Source organism: Scophthalmus maximus, chromosome 11 (genome assembly GCF_022379125.1).
Source record: "Scophthalmus maximus strain ysfricsl-2021 chromosome 11, ASM2237912v1, whole genome shotgun sequence".
Classification (NCBI taxonomy): Eukaryota; Metazoa; Chordata; class Actinopteri; order Pleuronectiformes; family Scophthalmidae; genus Scophthalmus; species Scophthalmus maximus.
Window position 1 is genome coordinate 21,585,001 of NC_061525.1, and position 16,584 is coordinate 21,601,584.

Below are 16,584 nucleotides of genomic sequence, written 5' to 3' on the forward strand. Positions count from 1 at the left end.
TTATGTAATTGGATATTAACAATTACCCCCGTGGGGCCGTTCTGAGCTACACACACAGCTCACACACACACACACACACACACACACACACACACGTGTCTTCAAGTGCCTCCTGTGGGAATCGAACGCTCGACCTTGTTTTTCCTCTCCTGTCTTTCAGCGTACGATGTGAAAGCTGCCAAGGTTGCAGACAGTCTGAAATGAGGCACCATTGTTCACCGCGGCCTCATCCTCCTCCACCGTCGCAGGCTGGGACAGGACGACAATGAGAACAAAGGGTTTTGGTTTTTGGTTTTGGAAAAAAGGAGCGAGGACTCGATGACGTCTCCACTTTCTTCAACCTCGCCAAAAGAAAAAAAGAAAAAGAACTTTTTAAGTGGACGTTTTTAATGTTCATACTAACGTTGAACATATCTCATGATTATGGAACATTTGCACAAGTCTGACTATGAGTAAAGAATTAGAGATGTGGTCGAACCACCAGGCGGGTCACGAAAAGGTTACGTTGTCGACGTATCGTACCATACATGAATATGAACGCAGGTTATTAATATGTTTTTGTGTTTGTCGAAGATAAGAGTGAACGTCAACGTCAGTCCAGCGAAGTCTCGCTGCTTCTCTCGTCTGTTCTCGTCGTGTGATTAATCCCTTTGCTGGTTTGGTCTGTAAAAATGTCAGAAAATATGGATTTCTGAACATTTTTCTAAATGCAACAATGTCTTCAAATTGCTCTCTTTTGTCTGAGGCCTAAACGCAAAGTCTAAACTTTGGAGAGCATTTCTCTCAGCAGCCAACACAAATCGTGTAGGACCAATATACTGCGAGCTCAAGATCAATCGTAAAATGACGATAATATTGTTTATGGCAAAGTCATTTCTTGGACATTATATCGTGCAACAAAAAGTACTTTACTTAGTTCATTTGTTAAAAAAAATACAGGGCTGTTTTCATTCATTCTTTTATTCTTATCCCGAGGTTCGTCTGCAGATCTTTTTTCATCGAACCTCCTCACTTTCAGCCCGAGGGGCAGAACTTCCGGGGCAGTTACACACATCGGCGCTCCCCGGGTGTTTTCCCCTCCGCGAGCACGTTGGACACAAGTTACGGCCCCCCGGCCGAACTCGACCACGATCGGGATATTAACTTTGACCTGATGCACAGATAATACGAAGGAGGCGGATTCAGAGAGCAGAAACGCGTAAGACACTCACCGAGCCTTCAGCACAGACAGAGTGGACTTGTCGATCCTGGAGAGGAAAGAGAGACACACACACAAAGAGAGAGAGAGAGAGAGAGAGAATGTTACTGATCATGTCTCAAAATCTAATTTCTTTCTGAATTCTTTGCAGCACGGACAAAAAGTACGAGTCAAGTGAGTAAAAGAAAGAGATGCAAATCAAGGAGTGGGATTCACGACCTCATTCAGAAAACACCCAGTCACCTTTTTCCACATTTTATGCTGAAATAAATACATTTACCCTGATAACTCCATATTGGCAAAGCGGGAAATTGAATTTTGGACGCGCTACTGCAGGTGTATTAAAAAGGGCAAAGACTGATATTTCACTCCAACGTAACTTTTCAGACACTCGCCCCGGGGCATTTGAAATCTTGCTCGGTGCCTCGATTCCTCTCTCCGTCACCTCCGAGACGTTTCCACGCCTTGTCCGAAGTCCACCGGTGTTTAATCCCACGGATTGGACCAGATTTGGAAAGAACAACACTTAGTGAACACAAAACAAGCCACGAGGTCACGTCCTGCATCTGACCTCTGGGTTTCAGTTTGTACGTGTGGCTTTTTTTGTGTTTTTTGATGGCTCCTCCCATCTTGGTTTGGGTCCCTTCTTGTCGGCCATTTTGTTTCCCTCCATTTTTTCCCCCACCTTCCCTCATTGTTTCCAACTGTCCGTCTCTCTCCTTGTACTTACACCCTGTGTTCTCTGTCTTAGTTTGCCGTATGTAAATTGCCTTTTCATGCATTTGGGTCCAGTACGTTTCTAGAAAATCCTCTGAACGTTCAGTAGCCACCAGGTTCTTGGTCATTGGTAAAATTTGAACGACCCAAGCAAAAATAAATGTGCAGATTATCTTTAAAAACGTACACGAAGAACAGTCACCGTACAGAGCCGGGGATAATCTCTGACTTGATCGTAACAAGGTTACTTCACCGCTTCAGCTGCTCAGACCGGCCACGCTGGTCTGTTCACGCTTCACTTCGCACTGTTCACACTGAAACATGGGAAAAAATCTGTGCCAGTAATTTAATAATCTTAAACCTTTTTTTTCAGTTCAGTTTCTGTTTACCGTCAATAACGGCGGAGGATCTGTGTGTGAGGCAGGTGGGGAAACCGTACACACGAATACGTGGGTATATGTAATGTGTGTGTGTGTGTGTGTGTGCGTGTGTGTGTGCGTGTGTGTGTTCAGTGCCTGTAAGGACAATATATCATCATCTTTAATTCTGTAATCCAATCAAATTAGAACAGATCCAAATCCATTTGATGCAAAAGCATCCATTCAAATACGACAGTGTACACACACACACACACACACTCACACACACACACACACACACACACACACACACACACACACACACACACACACACACACACACACACACACACACACACACACACACACACACACACTGTTTTAACCGCATGCCAGCGCCCCAAGCTGGATGTTTTGAATATAATTTGTTTTCCAGAGGTTTCTGAATAGTATCAGCTACAGTGCGGCATCAGCAGAAGGAAAACAACACGCAGGTCATGTTACGAACAGGACACAGTCGCACTTCAAATCCTATGCGGATGCTGCGATGTTCCCCTCGCACCGGTGTGTGTGTGTGTGTGTGTGTGTGTGTGTGCCCTCACATGATTTATCTCTGAGCCCTTAAGAAGATTCACCGGCCACCGAGTGAGTCATCGTAATCACACGCGCATCCTACTGTCATGTGGAGGCTTTTTTCTCACCCCAGATCTGAGAAGGGGGGGGGGGGGGGGGGGGGGGGGGGGGGATACTATACGACCGACCGTGGTGGAATTGGTTTGAACTAAGTTTACAAAAGGCCTGCCTCCTCACAGTCAGCTCCACACACACACACACACCCAAACAGCTCGCCATCTGACTCTCAGTATCGAGCCAGCCATGCATTCATATCTGTCAAAACTATTAACATTCATAAACCACACGGAAAATGTTAGTGTTTTTAAAAACTTTATTTTTTTTTAAATCATGTGTGGGTGGTAATATAAATGACAACAGAGTCCAGATGTCACCAACATGAAGCCCCCCCCCCCCCCTCATTTAAGATCATGTGTTCAGAATTAGGAAGATGCTTATGAAAGGTAATTTGTTAAAGCTTATTATAATCTCTTCCGAGTAATCCGCTGGACAAGCTCTGCTTTTACTTTCAGCAAAATTTGCCGGCAGGAACAATCGTGCTGCAGAAGACGTTTCATCTCATATTCAGTCTTCAAGAAGAAAATGGAAAACTTGTGCCAGCTAGTTGATACAACGTGTTTCCATTGTTTCCAAGGAATTTTGTGAAACAAACACTCCGACAGTTTAGTTTTGAGTTCCCCTCAAAGTCCGGAGACAGATTTAACGAAGACTGAGATTGCAGGGACTCAGATATCCTGACTTCTAGTCCCTTATATGGGTAAAGCTCCAAAAATCCACAATCCTGCATTTCCCATAATGCAACTGTTATTCCTCCACTTGCAACACTGGGAATCTCCTGCAGAGCCACACGAGACATTGTACACATTCTCCATGAAGTCCTCATGTCGACTTCATGTGTAAACTAAAAAGATTTCTCTGAAAAGCATCTGATCCTTTCTCGTTCTCCGCCTCGGCCCGGGAACGTTAAGTGCTGTGAAGCGGCGCGTAAGGGGCGGACAGCGACCAGCAGCCTGCGGGGGGGGCCGAAAACAAAAACACTCCATCCGAGTGTATCGGCGCATTCAGGACTAAATGGGCTCCCTGGCACCTTCTTCACTGCTGCATCATGGGAACTCTTCTCAACAAAACACGGCAGCGAGAGGGACGACAGCAACAACGACGGACAGCGAGAGAGAGAGAGAGAGATAAGGACAAAGCAGACTGTTGATCGTACTCCCTCGCTGAATGGAGACAGCGCAGAGTGAAACTGTACATTACACACACACACCACACCGCACCGCACCACACACACACACACACACACAAACAGACACACACACACACGGACACCACACAAACAGCTGTCAGAGGGTTAGAGGTGAGCACTCCACCCATCCTTCCTTTTTAGATAAAAAGTTTAGATTTCTGTACACACACACACACACACACACACACACACACACGGGGGCGCGCGCATAAAACACCAGCAAACACATTGCAGCAGCACAATGTGTACATCATTCACACTCACTGAACAACAATAATCATAATGTGCATAATGTGTGTTCGTGAGCAAATGCATACATAATGCAACACACACACACACACGCACACACACACACACACACTGGCATCCAGTGAGAAGAGAACGTACCATCCAAATCCACCGAATGACAAGCTTCTCCTCCTCCTCAGCATTTTGCAGACCTGAACTTTTTCCTCAGCAGCCTCTCAGTCTCTCTCCTCTGGGGGATGTCTGTCCTGCCGTCAGTTTCTTTCTCTCCACACTCACGTACTGTTGCACTTTCTCTCGCTCTCTCTACCTCCCTACTTCCCTCCCACTCTCTCTCTCTCTCTCTCTCTCTCTCTGGTTTTGTCTCTATTTGCCCCTTTTCTCACCCCTCCTTTGTCTCACCCTCTCCGGCCGTCACACCTCTCCTCTCTCTCCCTCTCTCTATCTCTCTCTCCAGAGCTGTCGTTCCTCACTTTGCCACTTGACCTGTCAACTACTTTCCTGTATACAGTCACAGGCTGTTAAACACACACACACACACACACACACACACACACACACACACACACACACACACAGGTACACTGAGGGGGGAGGAGCAAGGTTTCTGACACAGTGTTTGTTTCCCACACACACACACACACACACACACACACACACACACACACACACACGCACACGCACATGGAGCTGTGGCTGCAGCAGAGTCTTGAACCAACTTTCAAGACTGTGACCCCCCCCAGGTCACAGAGTTTCTATCACCACTGTTCACACCCAAAAAACTACCCGCCCCTGAATGAGCCGGCGCTTCTGGCAATTAGAAAACACCCGCTCCACATGAGACCTGCAGCCCGGTGCCAGGGGAAACAACACGGAGGTCCGAGTGTCAAACCCCATCATTTCAAACGCTCGCTTGACTTTGACATGTGTCGTGTAACTTGCTGTCGCTCTGTGCACAGGGCGGACTCACGGTCTCCACTAGGACCACATTGGGAGGAGTCTTGGTTTGAAAAACTGGATTCATTTCCTAACAGAGAGTAAATGATCACGCCGTACCATTTAAGCGAATAGGCAACAGCATGCAAATAGAACCCCCCCCCCCTCCCCGTGTTGTGACCGAAGGGAGTGTCCTTCCTGACGCTCTTCCTCCTCACGCCCCAGTCGACGGGTCTCGCTCTCAGTTCACACACATCCTGCGGCAGAAGAGAGTTCAAGAGAGCTTCGTCCAAACTTTACTTTTCCTGGGGGGTTAACAGAGGTTTATAGGTAAAAATTAGTTTTCATTTCAGTATGAAATGACACGTGTATTTCAGGGATACAGTATAATATAATGTAAGTGTGTAGATACTGAAAATAGGATTTGAAATGTTGTCATCCCACAAGAGAAGGGCATGAAACTCACAAAGGTGACGCTCACTTGCATAAATACTTATTTCTAAGGGTTTTTTTCTACCGGCTTGTTCTTACAGTACAATATGTTAGATAACAGAATGAAAGGAGCCAAAAGATGAGACGTGAAACGACGTCCCCCGAGGAGGTTACAGGTTTTCATTTTTCTTGTTCAGAGCGAACGTGAACCCTCGCGTTCCGTTCTTCCGTGAACGGAGTTCGTGATTCGATTTACAATCAGCTCAACGAGTACTTACTGAATCCGGGAAACCAATCAAGCACCGCTGAAGGCTGTTGAGAGTGATTATGGTCAAAAGGTTGCACGATGAAATATTATCATTATGAACACACACTCACACACACACACACACACTAGTAGAAGAAGGAAACTGTTGCAAACAACTCAGTAAAAATGCTACAATTTTTGAATCAAGCTTCCTGTTTTTTTAGTGACAACGACGCCTGCGCACATTAACACAGAGAAAGAATTATATATTAATTTAGTGGATGTGTCGTGCACAGACTCTTTTCATATTATCCTCAGAATAAATGGAACTTTAGAATAGCATCATGTTGCGTTCAGGTGCACAATAATCCATTCATTTAACCTGCTTATGCCACATCCAGTTCTTCCTCTTGTCGCCTCAGTTCTCTCTCTAAGCGATGATGCTGCTTTCCCTCACCTCCAAGAACATGACACGACTTGTCAAAGATATTGTCTGATCTCTGCAAAGAGTCTGCAAAGATTCACACGCTCGTCCTCGTGTCGCCGCTCTGTTACAGGCCCAACGCGTCGGCATTGTCGCGAGGCGCGTCGAGACCTTTCACACCCACACATGCGCATTTTCGTGTGTCACCACCGAAACGGCAGCGCGTGTCAGGAGGTCAGCGCGGGGAGGTTTTCCCGCTACTGTACATGCGTTGACTTCAGTATTTATTAGCAGCAGTAACCTTTGCTGAATTTTAACGTGGTTATTAGAACTTTGACTGATGTTTTGTCTCTGATCGATGTCGTCCGGAAGAGCGAACAAAGGACGAGGACTGGAGGCACCGTGGAGGCCGTGGGCGGAGGAGGTGCAGTACTGTACAGTGTGTGTGTGTGTGTGTGTGTGTGTGTGTGTGTGTGTGTGTGTGTGTGTGTGTGTGTGTGTGTGTGTCGGAGAAAGACTCAGAGAAGAACCAGGCCAAAGCTAATTGCCTGGTACACCACCCTTTGTAATATCAATATATATATATATATATATATATATATACTATATAATATATATACACTTTTTTCCTCTTCTTTTTTAATTTTGTGAACGTCTTCTCTGTATTTCTTCCGCACTTTAATGAATTATTGTCATTATACATATACTGTATTATTTTAACGTTGTGTGAAGCACTTGCCTCGGTGTATGAAGAGTGCAATACAAAAAAAAGTTGCCTTCATTATTGCCTTCATTATGTTATGAATGAATTGTGCTAAACATAATGATGCAGCGCGAGTGAAAAGATAACACTTCTCTTTGCATTTATATCTCTGTTCCTCTCTCCTATCGAACCGAGTTTCTTTCTTTTCTTTCATTTCTCTGCATCAATCCAGACAGATGATGCTTCCATCTTTATTACTCTGGTTCCTCCCCTCTCCTCCCTTCTCTCTCCCCACCATGTAATAAGGTATTTAGTCATCATGTGGACTCCCAGGGGGGCGGTGGTGGAACACACCCTGGCACACGTGAGGGACCTCCACTCCCTCATCCACCTCCCTCATCCACCTCCACTGAGTCTCTAATCGGTTACTTAGTCATGTGAGGTTTTCCAGGAGGGCCGCAGATTTAGAGCTGATGCCGCTGTGCTTTAATGGCTTCTGTCTCAACCGCATCCGTCAACATCTCTTACAACACACACACACACAGATGCTCGGCGAAGCACAATGGAATCAATCCTGCACACTGAACGACAGCCAAACAATATTTCCAAATGCCATATTTATTAATATGCGTACCTGTAAACAGACCAGTCAGGTACAGCTGTTTTCTGGACACCTCCCCTTAATTAATAAGCATAATTGTGTCACAGGTCAGTCATCCTGCAAATCACAATTATGGATAATGATTTACGGTCAACTGTAATCATCTTATTTGATTGTACTCACGATGTAATGAGTCCTCTACTTGAGCCAAAATCATATCAAGGAACATTATCATTATATGACATATGTTATGAGATCCTTGTAATATAATTGTGAAAACATGATATCTCGAGCTAATCACGTCATTGAGTTGTGATGATCAGAGTAATCAAACAGTCCTGACCAGACTTCCATGTATTTGTTTGAAGAAAAAAAAATTGGATTAATGGATGAAATATCACCATCTGCTGCTCTGAGCGTGATGAAACAAATATGATTCACACAAAATGACACACACACACACACACACACACACACACACACACACACACACACACAAACACACGGGTGCACCAATAAAGCTTGGCCATAAAAATATGAAAACACATCCTGTGCACACTGTGATCTTGATTAGAACCGTGCTGAGGACTCAAGCATCCTTTTATCATTATCGACTCATCTTCACAAACTGAGGCACTTCACGACCAGTCGACTCCACCGGATGAATGAAATGAATCTTTTAAATGAAGAGATGATAAAGAATCGTTGCTCTATGATAAGGCCTCCGTTGCTGTGACCGCTGGAGCACATCTTGTACTTTTCTCTCTATTCCTTGAGCTTGTTTTCATATCGCTCAATCTATCATTGTTCATGATCCTCCTTCACGAAATCTTCCTCTTTGTTTCGTTCTATTTTTGTCGCCCCCGCTCAAAGTTATTCAGCCTGTTGGGGAATCTTAGTGACAGTGACAGCAAGCCCACCCATACACCCACTCCTCCAGATCACTCACACTCACGCACACGTACACGTACACACACACACACACACACACACACACACACACACACACACACACACACACACACACACAGAGACACACACACACACACACACACACACACACAGAGATACACTGCACGTCCTCCGCCCACGGCCTCCGCGGTGCCTTCAGCCCTCATCCCTCCCGTTGTTCGCTCTTCCGGACGACATTGATCGGAGAAGAAACATCCATTAAATTCGTGAACGTCCCCTTCACTGCAGCTCAGAGAGGGAAGGAGGGCTTGAAGAGCAACACGTCGACCCCAAGATGTTGGAAGATACGATGAGAAACTCCCGCAGGGGGGGAAACTGCAAACGCCCACACACAAAGTGTTTAATCAGCTTTACACCGAGAACATGGCAATTTCCTCCATCGTCTTTTCTTTCTTTTTTCTTTTGTCACAATTAAATGGGAAGACACGAAATAAACCCGCTGCTGCGGTGACTCATGTGTCACACCGTCAAAGTTGCCATTGATCGCGTCAGCAGAGTCGTCGAGGGAATGGAGGCTGGCGGAAAAGACCGATTTGGTTCGGAATCAATTGGTGCCAAAGAAAGAGGAAAGAAAAAAGAAGTGAACTGAAGAACATCAGGGAGGAACTGCAGAGGTGACGAGCGACAAAGGCCAAAAGAAAGGAAGATGTCCCCATGTGACTTGGAAATTACACTTAATCACCTGAGGAGCGTGTGAGTGTGTGTGTGTGTGTGTGTGTGTGTGTGTGTGTGTGTGTGTGTGCGTGTGTGCGTGTGTGTGTGCGTGTGTGCGTGTGTGCGTGCGTGTGTGGGCGACAGAGGAAGTGATGGAGGTGCGAGAGGGGAAAGGATGAGGGAGGGACCAAGGGAAGCGAGAGGTGTTGACAGACTGAGGGTGGATTAGTAATGAAGGAGGGTTGATGACGAGCAGAGGAAGTATCGGAGGAGGAGAGGTGTGTGTACGCTTTTGACTTTTGTCAAGACGTGAGGGGCATCTCTGTCTTTGCGGCCCACATTAACCCCCCGCCTAACATTTTTCCGATGATAATTTATACATTTTGGGCCGGGTTATGCCCACCTTGTGTTTTTCATAACTCGGGCGAACAATACACTGGATTTAGCATATTAAGTGATGGATGAAATAAAATGAGGAAAAAGCGATCACAAAAATCTTCAGATCTGAGGCTCAGGGGTCAGGGGGTGTATGAATAGATTATTGTGCACCTGAACGCAACATGATGCTATTTTAAATGAAGCTAGTTTAGCGAGAACTCTCATAGGGCTGGTTTCTGAGTGTGTGTGTGTGTGTGTGTGTGAGGGGGTATAATCTGGGGGGGGGTATGAAATAGCCTAGCCTGTTTTATACCTCGTGTATAATCTGTGTTAGTCCAGTTTATACCCCCGCCCACTTTAACCCCGGGCGTAGTCTGTTGAGGGGTTTATGTCGGCCTGTTACACCGGTCGTGCAGAACGTTCGTCGAGCCCCTTACTCTGCTGTTCTGCTGCGTCGGGAGTCTCGACATGAGCACGATCTTGGAAACCGCAAAGGACGAAAAACAAAAACTCCAAAGTCGGCAATCGCGGAACCATTTGTACCTCGGGCTGAAGGATTATAGATCCACATGAAGCACAGTGACCCAGATATGTACACAATAAAAAAAACACGTCTTTGTGCTAAAACAAAAACACTGCTCAGTGAGAGCCGTGGAAAAATGTGCCTCGGAGCTCATAATAAGGCAGAATTACCCAGAAACACGACATGGTGGGATACTAACGATGGAGTTAAGGTGTTTCACGTCATCGACGGTGCCCCAACAGCAATGAACATATTTCACAAATGGCAATGGCGAGGTAATGAGAAGTGCTTCAGAATAGTCGTAAAAGCCAGTGAACCGACTCAGTAATGTCCAATTATGACTTTATTAACAATTAGCCAACATGAGCTTCTGGCCAAATACAACTGTAGACGCAAACTGTTATGTACCGAAGGAACGGTGCGTCGTCGTCGTCGTCGTCCCCTCCCCCCCTCACAGATACAATCATTTTATATTATAGTCTCACTTTAAAAAAAACACAGAAAACAAGTAAAGAGAATTCCTGATATCGTGCCCCTCATTAGTTCTCCTCTGCAGAAATATTTGATCTATGTCACACAGACCTTTACCTTCCTTAAGAGCAAAGGAAAACATGAATCTCTTGCTAGATATGTCTGAACAATGTTTTAATATATATATACATGTATATATATATATATATATATAGGCACACACAATCCTTCCTCGGGGGGAAAAGGACGCATGAATCTCTCCGCCTCTCCCCTCTGCAGTACACAGGGACCAGGCCCGTTTCCTCTGGGGGACTTTTGCTTTACACATATTAAACAAACTCATCATGGACTGCATGTGCACATGAACATGAATGAATACCCACTGGCACACACACACACACACACACACACACAAACAAACACCAACACACACGCTGGAAAATTCATGCATGAAGACGTTCACCCTTTGGCTCACACACAGTTCAGAACACATCTCATTTCTTATTCGCATTAAGAAAAAAGAAAAAGAAAAAAACCTGCACGCCCCCCCCCCCCCCCCAAATCAAATGTACACACAACACACAAGGGTGTCATAGACTGTGAGAGAATGTAGCAGCACAACCACACAATGCAGCACCGTTGCAGAATTTATGTGCCACCAGGCTTCCACTGGCTCTCAACTACACACACACACACACACACACGCACGCACGCACGCACGCACACACACGACGCACGCACGCACGCACGATAATGACTACTCCACACACGTAACACAAATAAAAACACAGGCAGCCTCATATTTTCCTCGAGTTGAGGAGAGGAACGGAGAACCTCGGTAAATCATTTCCACTTCACACCTGACTGTGTGTGCATGCAGATCACAAGTGCCCTAACCTGTAACTCACACACGCCGCCAGTACTCCAGCTGGAGAGTTCTCACATAAATCAGCACACACACACACACACACACACACACACACACACACACACACTCACACACACACACACACACACACTCACACACACACTCACACACACTCACACACACACACACAGACACACACAGACACAGACACACACACACACACACACTCTTCCCATCAGTCATTTGGCTTCCAGTTTGCTGTTGTCAGCAGCAGCAGCAGGAACGCGCCCCCCCCCGTGTTTCGGCTCCAGAGGAAACGAGAGTAATGAAATGAAGATAAAAAAACCTTACCTCGCCTCCCCTGGCGATCCTTTGCAAGCTGGGGTGAACATCTCGCGGCCGGAGGATGGTGCAGCATGAGCGGGAGACCGGCGGCCGGAGAGCAGGAGAGGTTGAGTGAATGTGCGTGAGAAGGAGAGGGGAACAGAGAGAGGGTCGGGGGAGAGGGAGAGCATACAAGGGGGGAGGGTACAGCGATAAAGCACAGGGTAGAGTTATGAGATGAGAGAGGGAGAGAAAAATAATGTGTGTTTGTGAGTGTGTGTGTGTGTGTGAGAGAGAGAGAGAGAGAGAGGCAGAGGAAGAGGAAGAGAGAATGGGAGATGGTGTTACCATGGAGAGGGCTACGCCTAAACTCCTTTAAAGCCTTTTTAAGACAGACAGAGTGGAAGGTGTGGACGGAAGAGACTGAAGAGAGGCTGACGGAAGAACAAAAGGCAGGAGAGAACGGACGACCAGGAGTAAAGGAAGAAGACGGAAGAAAAGGGAGATGAACAAGGGAGGAGGAAGAGGGAGGCAGTGAGGTGAGGGCACGGGAAAGTTAAAAGACCACGACCCCCCGGGGCGAAGACGGGTTCTGAGTACCCCCCCCCCGCTCGTCATTAAAACCGGCATTGACCACACGTCACACACACACACACACACACACACACACACACACACACTGTAATCCAACTTTACATCCTGGGAAGAAATCAAAAAAACTAAATCTGAAAATCGAATTTCAGGTCTTGACACCAGAGTAACTTGCACTGCCAAAGCAGACACTAGGAAGCGAAACGAATAAAGGTTAAATTGACTTAAAAAACAATAATCTGTATTTGTACAATGCGGGGGACAAATATATTTACTTCTAATATTCATATATTTATATTCGTATCCGATCATTTATTTGTTTTTTTTTCTTTACCCCAAATAGATTAAGAAAGTGCCTCATTCAATTATGTGGAATAAGTAACTGACTTCACAAAATGGTGCCATATGAAAGTGGTTCTTTTTCAACTATAGCCGCAAGCGAAACATATTTCAGATCAAGCCGAGGCTAGCTGTGCTATTTTTGCCAGGGTAGCTTGATATAGCGCCCCCTCCCTCAGCCGTCCAGTTAGCTTTTTCTCTGCGTTCATGCAATGGAAGTAGAATGGGGGCAAACTATGAACTGAAAAAATTGAAACAATATGAGGCCAATGCAGAAGTGACTGAAGCCAGTATTCTCCGGAATCACCAGCAGAGGGCGACTCCCCCGATTGTTTCTATAGAAGTCTATCAGACAATGACTCTTCTACTTGATTTATAACGCCAGCAAACATTTTCCTGAGGAGTTTGTATGGTTCGATCTCTAGTTTCAAGTCTTCTACAATATCAGCACGATGTTAATTTTGTAAAGTGTGGACTCATTTAGAGTAAAATACACATTGGAGCGCGGATAATACTACTACTAATAATAATAAGTTTCATTTACAGCGTGATTGACAACCGTCCAATCGGTGCATGGTTGCAGGTGTAGGTGGTTGCGCAGTGGGACGAGCTCTCAGTCAGGCCACACCCCCAATTATACTTCCAGTTGCAAAAACTAACAAGATGGCACTGGTCAAAATGCAAAACTCAAGGTTGGTTGCCACTTCAGTAAAAAAACCCTAACCCTCCTGTTAGTTTTCGACGCATTGTAGTCACATTATCAAACTAAATTAGCAACTTTTGCGAGTTTAAGTGTTTGAAGTTTGGCTGTGCGGATATTGTGCCGCTGGTGTGGGGCGACGCGGTTGTGGTTATTTTTCAGGACTGTCAGACATTCCCGAGATATCGAATTACAATCTGATTTGAACAGTTTCTCTGACTTTGCAGAAGTATGATTTGAATGAATGGTGCCACAACAGAAAACGACAGCGTCTGCGGAGCGCAGGGATTTACCAAGTCTGAGCTCGCGGCCTCAGCAGAAAATACAAAAAGGCCAGGGAGCAGTTTCTGCAGCTTGGTTCTTATCTCTGTTGTATTGTCACTGCCAATGTTAAATGCTGTTTACACAAAAATCTAAACTCTCCCTCCATCTCACATGCTGTGTTTTCCTGTTGTAAAACAGACAAGGACAAGTTAGATTTCAGTCTTCAATCAATTTTGGCCAGATGTGTATTGCTTTTACAGTAAAGGTCAATATTTCTGATATTTCACACACATGTCAACTCACAGGCAATGATACACACACACACACACACACACAACACACACACACCATGGGATCACATTCACTTAAGTAGATCCCCCATTGAAGTACAAAGGCTTTCAGATCAATCACACACACACACACACACACACACACACACACACACACACACACGCACGCACGCACACACACGCGCGGGCGCGCAGCTTGTGATAGATGCGCGGCCCAGAGGCCACAGTGTTCGCCTGATGGCCTGAACAGGAAAAGGAAAACAGAAAAAGAAAACGGAACGTCAGCCACTCTAGACTATTTCTTATTGATCTGGTTTCTCTGCCCGCGGCTCTAATAACACACATGGAGAGAGAGAGAAACGGTGAGAGGGGACGGCGTGATAGCAGCTTTAATTAAATCCTTTCTCCCCTAATGGGTCGACCGAAGCCGACACGACTGAGCCCATAGGTGCACGGTGCTCAGGCGAAGCCGCCGTCTCTGTGTCGCACTCCACACACACACACACACACAAATACACACACACACACACACACACACACACATATACACACGCACAATCTCACACGGTACAGAAGTGTGTTTTGTTTGTGTTTTCGTCTTTTCCTCCAATCTCCAGGCAGTTTAGCTCTTGCGGCTCCTTTGTCAATTCTAATTGGTCCTGCTGGTTGGGGGTTGCCTTGGAAACCAGTTAGAAAGTGTTGGTTGGAGGTCTGCCAAAGGTTGAGATAAGACTGGCTGTCTCGTGGCCGACTGTACTGTGCCCAGCGCTGTACTGTTGGTGCACATACGAGACATTCAAATATAGTTTAAGTGGATTCGCAGAAACCGGCTGTCAACGGTGAACTTCAAACACACGCATAGCAACCCTTCATCCGCATCCAAATCAGTTACTTGCATTATTAAAGAGCAGGATTCGTCTGATTCTAAATTGGAGGCGCCCTGGGCGGGTGTTCGGTTTTTATGACAGCGCGCATCGCCGGCTCATGCCGTCTGCCATCGTAACAAGAGCTCCGCAGCCTCCGCAGGCCTAAATCTGTCTCCGTGGGCTTCAGTAACAGGCAACATGTCAGGGGAGTGGGCTGGTGGCTGGTGGCTGGTGGCTGGTGGCTGGTGGCGCACGTCTTGCTTAATGCAAGCCAGACTTAACAGGTCTCACTATGTCTGCAGGATTCAGTTCCTGCAACTAAACCTCCCCTGGACCCATTTTCCATGGGCGACAATATTTGATTTACTCTGTGACATGAAGAAAATATTCTATTCTTCTATGTTTTATGAAGGGAACTCAAATCCTGATCATCATGTTAACTGCGTCCGTCTGGTCACAATAACGGTTAATCCACAAAAAAATAAGAAGAATAACTTCCATTTACCATTTTTCAAAGTCAAAAAGCTGAAACAATTCTCTTCCTGTCTCCTGTCGGCATCTCTGGTTCAGTTTCAAAGTGATTTAATCCTATTTAATCCTTGTCTAATAACAAAACTGTTCTTCTTGAAATACAGTATAATTTGGCTTTATGAACTGGCCAGCACTGGCTCCCCTCCCCCGATAATATAGTTTGCCACATGCTGCCAGAATGGTATTTTTAAAAATGGCTTCCACAGTACACTCCCTCAAACATCACCTGGGAACCTGCATTTGTTACAGCGGTGATAATATCCCTCTGGCCGCTATTGATTGGACATCAAACCAATGTTTTTCGGGTGAATCAGAGTTGGATCTATCTCAGAAATGCACAGTTTCAAATTCTTTTCATGCTTCGCTTTTTCACAGATTCCTGCTAAATGAAGTGAGGTTCCAGCAGAACGAGCCCCGGACCACGTGATGCCACATGAGGGACGACACCGGCTGGATTACAAAGGAGATTATCCATCAGCAATGTAGATCATACTGTGTGTCTGAGCAAGACTTTTCAAGAAACACTTTGACCGATGTTCTCTACATCGGTCAAAGGGGGGCGACGACACTTTGACGTGCAGTGTCACCTTTAAACTATGATCTACTCACTGTCTTCATCCTCTTTGCTCAGGGTAGTAGTGCGGGAGGCCTCCACCAGAGGCCGCCAACGTGGTCAGTCCGCAGCACGTCCCTCCAGGTCGCCCGTCCGGCCCCTCGTGCATCTGGCCTTCGTCGTGTTGGACCAGAGGATCTAACTGATGAACATAGAATCAAAATTGGCACATTTCTAAAAAAACATATCAATCAGTATAGAGACAAGTGAGTGAAAAGTATTTGATGATATGTGAGTCCATGGGGGAGTCCAGACACTGGTGGTGATGGAGGTCGACGACTGACGGAGTGATGGATGAGTGATGAATCTGAGGTGATGGGGAAGGGGGAGGAACTAAGGCAGAGAGAGATAAATCATATTTTAAAAAAGACACGGGCAAGATGGCGTCGCAGTGCTATTGGACAGATGAGACCGGCCGATGAGCCTGAAAAGACAGCAAGGAAACTGAGAGTGTGTTG

General features: G+C 45.9%; 1 protein-coding gene across 3 annotated transcripts in view; it reads right to left on the reverse strand.

The window, feature by feature from the left end:
- Positions 1–12,095, reverse strand: part of rap1gap2a (RAP1 GTPase activating protein 2a) — a 70,381-nt gene extending 58,286 nt beyond the window's left edge. The window contains exons 1-2 of one of the 3 annotated variants that reach the window (XM_035622134.2): positions 11,960–12,095; positions 1,212–1,247 (exon numbers count right to left, since the gene is read on the reverse strand). In XM_035622134.2, the coding sequence (XP_035478027.2) occupies positions 1,212–1,247; positions 11,960–12,000 (77 nt within the window). In that variant the 5' untranslated portion in view covers positions 12,001–12,095. Of the gene's footprint in view, positions 1–1,211; positions 1,248–4,540; positions 4,800–11,959 lie in introns of those variants that run through there. The other 2 variants (XM_035622135.2, XM_035622138.2) reach the window with 2 other exon arrangements.
- Positions 12,096–16,584: the final 4,489 nt, after the last annotated feature.